General features: G+C 38.3%; 1 protein-coding gene and 1 long non-coding RNA gene across 3 annotated transcripts in view; one reads left to right on the forward strand and one right to left on the reverse strand.

Annotated features, from left to right (window-relative positions):
* Positions 1–3,524, reverse strand: part of nlrc5 (NLR family, CARD domain containing 5) — a 36,349-nt gene extending 32,825 nt beyond the window's left edge. For both annotated transcript variants that reach the window (XM_040034983.1, XM_040034974.1), the window contains exons 1-3: positions 3,412–3,524; positions 2,286–2,635; positions 1,078–1,128 (exon numbers count right to left, since the gene is read on the reverse strand). In XM_040034983.1, coding sequence (XP_039890917.1) covers positions 1,078–1,128; positions 2,286–2,619 — 385 coding nt within the window. In that variant the 5' untranslated portion in view covers positions 2,620–2,635; positions 3,412–3,524. The remainder of the gene's footprint in view (positions 1–1,077; positions 1,129–2,285; positions 2,636–3,411) is intronic.
* A 155-nt stretch (positions 3,525–3,679) lies between these two features.
* LOC120735572 lies at positions 3,680–10,917 on the forward strand. Its single transcript, XR_005696304.1, has 3 exons — positions 3,680–3,794; positions 8,515–8,631; positions 9,788–10,917. It is a non-coding gene; the product is annotated as an uncharacterized LOC120735572 (long non-coding RNA).
* The last annotated feature ends 2,938 nt before the right edge of the window (positions 10,918–13,855 follow it).

Consider the following 13,855-nt stretch of genomic DNA (forward strand, 5'->3'; position numbering starts at 1 on the left):
CTAGCTCTCCTTTTTGCTGTTGAACTTGTCACTGCTGATTACCTGAGACAGTACCTGCATCCCATTAAGGTCCACAGGTCATCGCAAAAAGGTTTGTCGCCCAGCACAGTTACAAAACTGTGAGGAGATACCAGGAGACGGGCCATTAGAAGAGTAGAGCAGGACAGGGCACTAGAAGGCCATCAACCCAACAGCAGTAGCAGGAGGAACACAGCTAGACCCCTAAAAAATAACCTCCATTGACCAAACTGTCAGAAACAGACTCCACAAGATAGGCATCTCCTCTACTATCTTGAGACCGGGCTGGAAGGCACAGCAAACTTTTTTGTGATAGCACATATTGACATGGCACACTGGAGGAGCAAAAGCAACTCTTACAACCCGCATGGGCTGCAGGTGCTATTTCATGCTTCCAGCAATGACAACGACACCAGCTAAAAGAGTCAGTCAAGAGGTATAAGGAGAAAACAATGGTCTGCAAAACCACTTGCAAAACTATTTCCTCTTCTGAGATCATCTTGCTGTTGCCACTCCAGTGCACCTCATGTCACTTTCAATTGCACTAAAGCAGCTAAAATGGATTCACAATAGTTGAACCTTCCAAAATGGGCAGATTGTTATCCCCGAAATTTAACTGACTTTGTGTTATACTACTGTGATTACATTTTACTTTTACTTTATTTTTACTTAGAAAAATAAAGCGTATGAGAATTCAAAAACATTAACATCTGATGAATTTCATCTAGTGCCTCATTTTGGGTTTCATTATCATTTAATCTTGGCTTCTGATCTTATGGCTGAGCCACATTTTATTTGGAAGATGCTTTGGGTGTGCTCAGTAAACACACAAAACAAGCCAGAGAAATGTGACCCAATGTGGTCGGTCTGATGTAAAACCAAAAAAGAAAACACCAAATTATGGAAAATCACCTGCAGACTGCAAATATATGCATTTATAGTAAGCTTAGAGGTTAGGTCAAGCACAACTAAAACTACAAATTTTTACATGCACATACACATCCACACAATTATTCTGTACACACAGATATGAGACAGTGGCAAACAGAGGTGGTCTACCTGTGTTTGCTAGAGACACGTCCTCTGCGGCTGGAGATGGTACATCATCAGCTAAACATTCAAGCACAAAGTCACACTGTTAGCCATGCAGATAAGCACAACTATAGTTACATTTGTAATTACTATGGTTAAATATATTTTACGTATTATTCAACTTCATGCTGTGAAAACATGACAACAAATGTCTCTATGGCTGTATGTAAATGTCATCTAAGTGACAACTTAGGGACACTAGAAAGGCTAAATGTAGTTCATCATGCCAACTACAAAAGAACCTCAAATAATGCAGCTCCTAACAAATTTGTGACCCCAAAATAAGACCATTATATTGATAAAAAATGCTTGAGGCAACACCAAAACTATAGTAATAGTATTTAAAATACTTCAGTTAGAATCTGTACAATAAAAAGGGATTCTGATGTCTGTGCCCCACATTTATAGTTGTGGTCAAAAGTTTACATACACTCATCATGGGAATAAGCATATTAGCATTGGAATAAATAAAGTTGGCTAAGTGGAATTGCTTTCCTAAACCCTGCCCTCAACCCTACTGCAAATTTGTGGACTACACTTAAAAGCTGGTTCCATACCAGGACACCAACCTATTTAATATAAATCTGCCCAGTGGTCAAATATATACGAACCTCTATCTATACATTTGCTACTGTGCGGATTACAGAAGAGCAACCATAAATTAAAACCTCTGCCCCTAATTCTTTTTTAAAAACTTGACTAAATATAACAGATTAAGAGCTGAGCACACCAACCCTTATTCAACAGAAATTAGTGACAATTTATACTAAATTTGGTGATTCAACAAGTTTGTTAATACAGTAAAAGTTAGTTCATGCTGTCATAGTGTGTTACTTTGAAGAAAACTGCTGATGCTGTGGGTACTGTGGGGTTGATTTTTGGGTTCTTTCCGTATACAGTCAAATAAATGTAACCACTTCCATGTCAACCTCAGTGCTTATACCCTATTCTCCTCAGCAGGCAAACCTTTAACTGGTACTGTATGCATGAAACACGTATATTATGCATTTGCTCACCAAACAAAACTCTATTTTTAAGACTGCTTTAAATTACCTTTCACTTTGTTCTACTGTTTTGACACAACAGAGGACCCAGACAAGTAAAGTAAACCTCAAAGTGAAAGTGACTGAGGATTGCAGTGCTTTGGTCCAGGACAAACACCAGTTTATACTCACTGTTGTCATATCCTGCCACTGACATGAGCCTCGACTCCAGAAGCATGGGAATGTTCTCACACGAGAAGCACACGCTCTGAAGGAAGTTACGGCATTTTCGAGCACTGGCTGACCTGAAGTAATCCAACATGGTTTTGATGAGTTCTGGTCTTGCTGCTGCAGAAGAGCTTGAGGGGTCAAGCTGATATTGGCGCCAAGCTTCACTGGGCATCATTTGACACAGCTCCATTATGACTGAGTGCGACTGACTGCTGAGGATGTGGAACAGTTCAATGGAGTCCTGAGCCAAGACTGAGTTCACATTTTCATGGTCAGGGTTGACCTCCTCATCCATGGTCAGACTCCATCGGCTGATACAAATAAAGAGGGGGAGACACAAATACAGTCACAATCTTACCTGTGCAATGCAGCTTTGACTGAAGGAAGCAAGTAGCAAACATGCAAATCATACATTCATATCGTCGTACATCAATATAGTAGTCGATGCTTCAAACCCAACACTGTGAGCATTAACATTATAATCATACAGAAAGCCACAAAGCAAAGCGATCGTCCATTGCATTTGCAGGAGACCACGTGCTCCGCACTTTATTCACTGAAAGTGAGGCATACATGGACAAAAAAACCATGAAACTTTTTAACACGCCCTTGATAAACCAGTAAAACATACTTCTATGTGTCCATCGACCTCACAGATTTACACTTTAAACAACTAAAAGTGCTCCAATAAGTAAACAGCGTTAACTATGCTCTAATTTAGGTGAATTTCGCTCATTATTAACGAAAAAAAGCGATTTTGAGGGACGTTTGAATCATTAGGAATCATTTGTGTGAGTGTGCGCTTTTTATACGTTTATTATTATTATTTTATTTAGACACGTCATACCGACATTCATTTCTTTTTTCTCGTCATTAAACTTTTATGTAAAAAAAATATCGACGTCCACTGCGTTGTCTCGAGCCTGTCCTCAAACGGCTTCGAGGCGAGGTCGTTTAAGGTAACGCGCATCAAAGACTGCGTCATTGTGAACAGCTCAGCAAAGTTAACAAACTCAGGCTGCGCGGACAAGCAAAAGTCTGCGACACAGGTTACAGTATAATGTTCAGAAATAAAATAAAGACTCACCAATAATACTTGGCGCAGATTGCAACTCAGTGTGGCCAGCCAGTGTCTCTATCATTTAAACCGAAACTCATGGAATGGCTGGCTACATAGTTTTTGTTTCGTTTTCGTGTAACGCTCCACCAAATTGGCAAAGTCAGTGGCATACGCTGGCCTCCCCCAGATGAACAAAGGAGATATAAAATAGTAGGGTTCTGGAGGAATGATGTATTTGGGCATTCAAACGACTGCATGACCAGGCAGAAATTTGTGTTAAAGCAAATTTCATGAGTTCTGGGTTCTGCTTCACCCAAGACATCTGATGGCAAGCGAATGACCATACCACAGGAAATGCCATGGGTTTAATAGTGCGATATCCCGTGTATTAGATGCGGGCAGGCCCGTGGGTGAGTACTGCTTGCTTTGCGCATCAAAATCAGGTTTAGTTTATTGGATTATTCCAGTTCCGAACCCGTTTCTTACTTTCAGAAGAGCTAGAGCTTTGGAGCGCGTGTTGCTGGCGGTTCGCCATTCTATTCCGTGTTTTGCCAAAGAGTCTCAGTCTGGACAAGATGCTTTTGACATATTGTAGGAGCTTCTTAAACAAAGGCAAAATGTTGTAGCTGCTGCTATTTCGCTTTATCCCACAAATGATATATAAAAATGAATATGGACTGATTTTGAAGGGAGGATAGTGCGTTTATTTTACATAATCCAAAACACACTGGTGCCTGTTATAATACATGAGTATCAGATATTTTGTATTTTGTTATATCTCTGTTGTGAAGCTCTACAACGTCAAAAACGTCACAGGTTAAATTTAGCACTTCATAAGCGGACTTAGATGCGATAACATGTCACGTGTCTGCTCATTTCCAGGCTTACGAGCTGCAGTCACCCACCTTTTTTCAGACGTATTGCAGTTTTACTTCTTTAAGTACTTCGGTGATTGGGTTTTAAAGGAACTTCAACAGCCATCTCGTCCTTCAAAATCCCCACCCTGACCACATTGCCTGATCTTTGACCTCCTAGTCGGCACTCTTTCATTTCATTTTCTTTATTTGTCAAAGACCATATACAAAAAAAAAAATGAACTAAGAAAAATTTCATTGTACCAAACATGATTAAAACTATTAACTGTGCCACAAAGGAGCCATACATACACACTGCTAGGTACTCGTGTTTTATTTTTTATTACTTTTCACTATTGCTCTGTACAGCTTTTCAGTTGGCTTGTTCTTGGCATAGTGTTCTCCTCCGGTCCCAGCTGGCAGCTGAAATAGCAGGACTGATCACCCAAATTAGTCCCAACTGCTCTACCAGCCTTCAGGCACTGCCCACCAAACCTACTGCCCCACCACTTCTCTGCAGCAGAGCAGACCACACCCCTGCCACATACCGCCATTGCCTGACTGAGGCCAGGGAGCCATCCGGCAGAGCCTATCCCCCCACGCCAGTGGGAGAGGAAATCCCCCATGATCATCTGCGCCCCCGACCACCTTTAACTTCAAACAGGTGAGAGCCAGATACCACTGCGTGATCTTGGCATTGGCATCCTTGGTAAATGGTAAATGGCCTGTATTTGTATAGCGCTTTTATAGTCCCTAAGGACCCCAAAGCGCTTTACACAACCAGTAATCCACCCATTAACACACACATTCACACACTGGTGATGGCAAGCTACATTGTAGCCACAGCCACCCTGGGGCGCACTGACAGAGGCGAGGCTGCCAGACACTGGCGCCATCGGGCCCTCTGACCACCTTCATGCAGTGGAGCCATTGCAGCTGGGCATGGTCTGAACAGAGGGTGAATGACCGTCCCAGGATGTAATAGCGAAACGAGTCGACTGCCCACCGGATGGCCAGACACTCCTTCTTTATCTGGCCTCTGACACTTCACAGCTGATGTATACAACCGGGCAGTTGACCCCCCTTACAAGCTGGGACAAAACAGCTCCCACTCTTCTGTTTGAGGCATCAGTCAGCAGAATTGAAGGGTGTGAAAAGGGTCTCCCCACAGAGAGCCTTCATCACATGCACAAATCCTGCTCAGTCCACTGGACCAGATCTGGCGCCCCCTTTCGGGTGACATTGGTTAAGGGCTGGTCAGCTCCTCAAAGTTTGGCACAAATCGTTGGTAATAACCAGTCGACCCCAAGAACCGTCTCACCTCTTTTTTGGTCTTGGGGTGCAGGCAGGATGTGATGGCTGTAGTTCTCTCCAAATGCGGGCGCAACTGCTTGACTCCTAAGTGGTACCCGAGATACTGTACCTCCCTCTGTCCAACTGCATACTTTTTTGGGTTGGCTGTGAGCTTGCCTGCCTCAGAGACTCCAGGACTACAACCACTCGCTGCACATGCTGTGGATTATGACATCATCCAGGTAGGCGGCAGCATATGCAGCGTGTGGATGCAGCACCTGGTCCATAAGGAGCTGGAATGTGGCAGGGGCTCTGAACAAGCTGAATGGAAGTGTGACAAATTGGTACAAACCGCGCAGAGTGGAAGGCCCTTTGTTAAAATCAGTGTAGTTAAAAAATGTGTCTAACCAGGAGCTCGTTGATCCGCGCATTGGATAAGCATCAAACTGCAACACTTCATTCACTTTGCAGTGGCCAACACAGAACCCTATAAACTCATCTTTCTTCACTGTAAAAACTATGGCATCCTTCTATTACTCCCATATCAAGCATCACAGCCAATTCCTTCTTAAGCAACTTGTCTTTTATGTTCAGGTAACCTGTAGGGCCAAAAACGCATTGTCATGCCAGGGCGCCATTTCAAAATGGTGATCTATGAAATTTGTATGGCTGGGCAGGCGGAAGAACACATCTGCAAACCACTTTTGCAGCAAAGCAGCATCTGCTCTCTGGGCCTGTGTGAGATGATCATCATAATCTAGGAGGCGGGAATGGTGGAACGTGGCACCACCGGCCTGAACTGATCTCTCTCCTGAACCATGCTCACCAGAGAAACAGTTTCAGCCTCTCTCCATGCTTTCAAGAGGTTGAGGTGATATATCTGTGTGGCTCCTCCCCTGTCAGACTGTACAACCTCATAGTCAACATGCCCTATTTGCCATGTGACCACAAAGGGTCCTTGGCACTTGATGAGTAATTTGGAGCTAAAAAAGGGAGCAATACAAGCACTTTTTCTCATGGTGAAAATGAGTCTAAGCCCTCTGTCGTCCTGTTTCTGGGTCTGGAGCATGTGGCAACCCCGCCAATGTGTAGCTTTGCTCTGAGGTCCAGAACATATTGTATTTCATTTTTTAGCCAGGCTTGGACCTTCCCCACAGTTGTTTCTTTCCACGGCTTCCTGCCAAACAACAACTAAGCATATCAATATATAACACCACCCTTTTGACCTGATATGGCTTTTACTTTCTCATCATCAGACTGAGACTATCATGACTGATTTAATCCATGTACATAGACACATACCATGATTTAGTACCATCCATCAATCCATTCGTCTATCTATCCATTTAATCTGTTTGTGTGTGTACCATTACATTTCTGTGAGCCAGCATAAACATGTGAGGTCAGTGCAACTTAAAACATGACAGGAAAAAGTTAAATATATATTATATCACATAACCATTAATAATTCAGTGACAGTCACCCCAGACAAAAAAAATTCCATATCATTTGCATGGCTCTTGTTTTCTTCCCCTTTCCTCATAGGGGAGGTGCATAGGCACCAATTTCCTCATTTACTGCTGGCTTTTAAAAGCTATCTTGCTTAAATGAAGACAACTTGATTACCACGGGAAGAAATGAATTTTTAAAACATATCATAAGATTAATAGGTGTATGTTGCTAGGGGCTTTGTGTTTGTCACAAATCAGCAATAACAAGCATTTTTACTACTCAAACCGAAACGGTGTGTTCTGTTTCACAATGAATAGTTACGTAATGGCTTCCAGCTATCTAACCAGAAGTTTTGAACAAACTCAGAGCTCTGTTGGAGGCTGCAGTGTGTTTTTTTAATTGTTTGTGTCAAAGCAAACACTTTTATCTATGCAACTGAGCACAGTAACAGTTTCATTTCTTTTGTGCAGGGCAGTTTAATGTGACATATTCATTTTTTAAAAATTGCATGTAAAGCTTTTGGATAATTTGTAGCCAATGTGAACAGTACAGAACACTAAGTACTGTCAAATCAAAGGTATTTCGTGACAGGTGAGCAACTCAGCTCGGAGAGCTTTTTACCCTCCCATTCTTTAAACACATGCTCACTCTTACAATCACCACTGCAGTAGCCTTTATAACTACTCATATTTCATGGCTATGACAGTGGAGCCCTAAAACATGTTGAACAAACAGACCTATCATGTGTGTTACTGCACTCCAAGTTAGCAAACAACTGGTGCACTCTGAACACTAAACTGCACTCACACAAAAGTGAAGGCCAAAAGTTCTCGCAGAGACTGGGGCACACTGGACATTCCTGTAAAGTTGAGTCAAATTAGTTTAGAATGTTATACATGGAGGTTTTCTGAAACTACATTAACCTGAAGGGAATTAAAATGAACTACATCAAATTAAATCTTTGCTTTAAGTCATTCCAAATATTTTACAATAATACATATGTGCCTGCATTTGCATACAAAAGACCCCAGTAACTATACAATTTCTATATCAGTTTATTATTTAGAACAAATGACCTAAATCTTTCCAAACAGAAAAACTGCCCAGAATTTTGTACATTTCAAAAAAAGTACTAAACCCTCTATTATGTATAACAACAGAATCGGCTCCTTCAGACCATTAAATCGACTGTTACCAACCTCCACTGTGTATATTCAGTCAGACTGTTTAAAACCTCAAGTATAATTGTTTATTTCAGTACAAAAAAGCGTTTTCCCCACATGCAATTTGGATTTTAAAGCAAACACTGTAAAATAAAACACACTAAAATCCACTGAGTGTTAAAATATCAGCAATTAAATGAGATGATGTTATAGGGACAAGCACACTTATGGAATTAATTAAAAAGGCATTTATAACTTAAAATGTGAGTAAAAATATTCAGTTTTTTCAAGGACAATAGAGCTAAAGGTCCATTTCCAACATTTACATGTTTTGAATATTTAAATATTTTGCTGTGTTTGTATTCCAGAGAATTCCTGTCCAAGTGCAGGAAGATCCAGTACGGGCACAAGGAGGATGAGGAGGATGCTAATGTTGCAAGTCTCAGATCAACCAGCTGAGCGCTAAGAGCTATGACTCTGGCAAGGTAAATATATATATCAGTTTAGACAATATCTCAAATAGCAGTAAACAAACACTTTCTCTTTTATTTATATAATTATATGTAAATTGTACTTCGTTTCAATTTATTGTATCATATAATGTGATATGGTTTATGTTGAAACAATAAAGATTAAATGGTTGCCCTTAAATCGATCCTTTGCCTGTATTTTTTTCTTTATCTGTGAAAGGTAGCTAATATAAGGATTTAATACACGTCAACCATAACCGTTTGATTTGAGAAGCACTAAGGATCTTGAGAAATATAAACCAATACCAGTTGTTTGTAACACGTTTCTGTCACAGATCATCACTTGACCTTTATATTAAATATTCTTTCTGTCAGTAAATAAAAATATTGTTACTGAGTAGAACTGTACAGTAAATGTTAGCCACAATCCCTTTGCCTAATGTTTTGGGGCTTTTTGCAACAGAAGTAGGAAATGTAATGTAATATGGCAAATAGTTACTTAAATATCAATTAATTTTTTTATCAGTTAATGTTATAAATCAGGGGTGTGAAAAGAATTTTACATTGCGGGCCACATATGGCCCACTTTGAACCATTTAAACTCTTTTTTCTGTCAGTGTAAAGAAGTCACATATTTAACAGTTTTTCTACATGATAAAGAAAACGCTGCTGTGATGAAGAAAGAAATCTGTCAGTATGACTCTATGGACTTAAATGTGTAAAATTACAGAAAAAGTTCTTGTAGCTCATTCCCCACACTGTCCATTTTTTGTTGTTGTTTTTTTTAACTGTAGTGGTAAAAGAAACTGAAATTTCTATAGTAGAAAGTGAAAAACAAGCTTTTCTGTCATTTAATTGTTTATTGCTTAATTTCTTTCTGTAATATAAAGGGAGGTAGGAAAGGCTGTAAAAGTTATGAAAATAGTTAAAAGTCCAAAATTGATGCTTGTCTGTAGTGAGGATAAGATCAACCAAATTAAGAATTATAAATAGCTTCAAGTGCACACCACTGTTACACTGTTAAGCAATACTTAACAAGTCGTCTTTGCGACACAAGTCAATCTTTTCAACGCTAGGTTGATTAACAAAATTAAGCAGGTCAAAACTCATCTTCAACCGCAACCATGAAACATAGCCACCCTAAACTCACGACACAATTTCATCAATTTAGGTTGTCCACAGCATAAAAAGATCCCGGACGAGCCCCCACTTGTGTTACGTCCACCCCACCATGGTGGAGGCAAAGGAAGGAAGGAGACAGCAACACCGGAAAACCACAATCAATGAAGGAGGAGGACAACAGGAAAGTGAAGAATTAGGCAGGATTTATTGGTTGCTTGCCTTGATAGTCAAGGCAAGCAACCAACAAGATCAACCAAATTAAGAATTATAAATAGCTTCAAGTGCACATTAAGGTCTGTGAGACTAATTTAGACTCTCAGACACTGAGCTATTCAAAGACACTTTGTATAAAGCTTATTTTATGTAATATTCAATTTTGAACTGTAAATTTTATGCATAAGGTGTATAATGTTTTCATAGGCCTGGACGAATTTGAAACCTTTTGTCCTCCACAATGGAAATAGCTGAAAAATAAAAATTGGTATCACTTTAGCCAACTCCTCTTTCTGCCCCCCTTTCTTCATTCACATAATGGTACGATCCTAGTCTGTCTTCACGTGGGATTGGTTGCGTGGTGTGCCCATCAAAATAAAACATAAAATCCCACCCCTGCCAGCATGGATTCTCAGCAGGGCTGAAGATTCTCACATACCAACGGGCCATTAATAATTGACATATGAAATTATCTCGTGGGTCAGATGTGGTGCACGAACCTTAAGTTTGACACTCCTAGTATAAATCATCCACACCACACCTAGGGTGAACTTCTTTCTGTGGAACCGCATAGCATTTTTATTCTTTGTTCCCCTGTCCCACAAATTGAGACAATGCTCCACATTTTGACTGGTTCTGCTGGACAAACACTTTTCTCAAATCTGTGTCTTATACACATAGAAAGGAAAACCTTTTAATTACAGTGAAAGGAACATCCCAAGTCACAGACAACATCCCAAGTTACACATAGCAAGCTTTGCAGATTTTTAAAAATATGATAAAAACTACTTCAAAGAAAAAGAATTCTGAGTATATTCTGCAAAACAGTTTTTTCTAGAGGTTATTTTTGTTGAGTAGAAAAATATGTTGTAAAGGGACATAGTATATGTGTGTCAAAGTTTCTAAAATTGTCAGACGTGCCAAAATGAAGCGAGTTCCAAACCGAAACCAAAAAAAAAAAAAAAACCACTGAAATGAAAGTGAAATAAATGAGAAGCTTGAGATTAGAAAAACAAACTTAAGCTTCTTTTTTATCATTATTGCACTTACTTAGCAAGAGAGTTGGAAATGTAATATATTTGTCCTGTATGTGCTCGATGACAAGTTCACATTGTTGCTGTGGCCTCATTTAGTTTGTTGGGATCCTAAACACACCACATGATAGAGCTTGACTTGCTAATCAAAGATACCTAAATGCCAAATTTCTTAGGTTTGCCATGATCACGAAAGCTTCTTACATGCACACATGTATATATTATTTACATTAAAAAGTATTATTGACCAGCTCAAGTGTCAAAATAAACATTAGAGAATCCAAATTCCAAGACTGTAATTTTTACTGAGTGAAAATTTCATGTCGAAATGTTTAAGAAGTTTGTCATACTAAAGACTGTGACATTTCAATGATTGTATTGCACAACAAGTGGAATTAGGTTGACATTCAAACTGCAGTGATGTGCATGTGCCAAAAGTGGACTTGAAGCTGTGTCTGCAGAGTCGGTTGAAGTGTTAATAGGTTGACATATGAGTGTGAATGCCTGAGAGATATCTCTTACAGTTAATCACATGAAATTATTTGTATAATTTAGTTATTATGAAACTATTACACAATGGCATTACAAGTTATTGATGACAATTTAAAAATAATTTTTTGTTTGTTAATATTTTTAATTACAATTAAAAATATATCCATTAACAAAAGTTTGAAATGTGTGTTTTTACATTAATTGGTCCAACCATTTGACAAGGGACTTGACATGAGCTATTTTAAGTAGGGATTATGAACAATTCAGGATGTGCATTTGGTGATGGAAACATGACACATGAGATCTACGTACTAGCGACAAATGCTAAACTCATGTACCCATCAGCTGTCTTCCTGACCATATTTGGTTTATGTTATATATTTAACTTATGCGTTGTAAGCAAACACACTGAATGCATTCATATCTGTGTATGTAGTAGAAGACGTGAAAGTTGTTTGTGCAATATATTTATGTGTTAGATCACTCTGGCACAACAATTATGTGCTTTTAAAATTATGAAGTGTATAAAAACATTAAATAATTAAACAATTACCTATAAATATATGTATATAACTTTTTTCCACTTATAAAAAATGCATTAGACAAATTGTTTAATCTTCAGTAAATATGAATTAAATTTTCTTATTATTGCATATGTTTTATAAATCATTGGTAGCTCATTCAAAAAGGTTTCTAATAAAAATATTGTATCTAACTATTGCTCTGCATTGTCTTTTTATTCTTTGCTGTAATTAACAATAACATTTTTTCTATAGACATAAGAAAATCTCAGCTGAGTGCAGCCTGTCACCAGGTGGCAGAAAGCAAGCAATATTCCTGTTCAAAACAGACACAGGGTGCATATGAGGATGCAAATTAGGGAGAAGAAAATCAAACAGAAAAATCTGGATATTCTTGCTAAGGACCTACATCACTCGAATCATCCTAGTATTTATATATTATAAATTTATCAAATAAAATTGAACATTTTTAATTAGAAAGATAGAATGCAAAGTGTGTTTTTGTGTTTTTAAAACCCCTATAAATTTATATTCATGCTAATTTAAGTGGGGATTATTAACAGTCTGCATTTGCTGATGGAAGTATGAAACATTTGATGCACGTACTAGCGACAAATGCTGAACTCAAGTAACCATGAGCTGCCTTCCTGGCCATGTTTGGTCTATGTCATATATTTAACGTATGCCTTGTAAGCAAACACACTGAGTGCATTCAAGTCTGTGTGAGCTGTAGAAGATTGTATTTGTGGTCAGATTATCAATATTAATATCAATATCAACACCTTAATTATTATATACTTTGGCAGTATATTTTAATATTAATTAATGCTAACTGTATATGTTTGATACGTTATTGATAGCTCATTCAAAACAGTCTGGAAATCTAACTATTGTCCTGCATTTGTCTGTTTATTTATTTATTTTTACCATAATTATGAATAATATTGCTATTGCCCCACATATGATTATTCTCCACTGAGTGCAGCTTGTCAGCAGGGCTCAAAAAGTAAGCAATGGTTTCAAAATAGACACAGAGTACAGATGAGGATGCAAGCTCTTATGTGGGATGTCATATATATATATATATATATATATATATATATATATATATATATATATATATATATATATATATATATATATATATATATATATATTCCTACCAGGGATGTAATGTATGATATGACAAAAAAAATTTATATAAAACATGAGCCTTTTTAATATAAAGAGTTATAAATGAAGTAAATGACAGTGTGCAGAGGAGAAAGACTGCAGGGAGGATCAGGAAGTTCCTTGTGGATTAACTTAATTCTACAGTATTTGATGGTCTACACACACTTGACTTGTGTAGGCCTGGGTCATAAGAACTATCTTACCTAATGGGGGGAAAAAAGGTTAAAACATACTGGTGTACTAACTTCTTGAATTGTAAGAAGGCTCACTTTGTTTCGTAAGGCACACATATTATTAGCTGTGCTAAAACATCTACAAAGCAGCAAACATGACATTCATTTCTCACAGTGTTTAGTTGCCATCCTTAACCTACAGTAAAAACTTGACCTTGTACTTGGTCTGGCACCGCAGACTTGACCTAGTGTTAATAAATTCCAACACACAATTCCCACTTGAAGCATTGAACGTTGCCATTCCAACATATATCTCTAATTAATCTGTGTGGCATGGCAACAGCTGTGGCCAACTTGGATTTATGGCATTCCAGAGATGACCCTAAGGCACAGAAAGAAACTGTTGAATTGTATAAAATTGTTTCAGTGTCTCCTTCATTATAAACTGATGTTTATAGTTTTTAATGTTTTCTTTCATGTTTTTATATCTTCATCTTTCTAATGAAGCATC

The sequence above is a fragment of the Simochromis diagramma genome, unplaced genomic scaffold (genome assembly GCF_900408965.1).
Source record: "Simochromis diagramma unplaced genomic scaffold, fSimDia1.1 OVJJ01000333.1, whole genome shotgun sequence".
Classification (NCBI taxonomy): Eukaryota; Metazoa; Chordata; class Actinopteri; order Cichliformes; family Cichlidae; genus Simochromis; species Simochromis diagramma.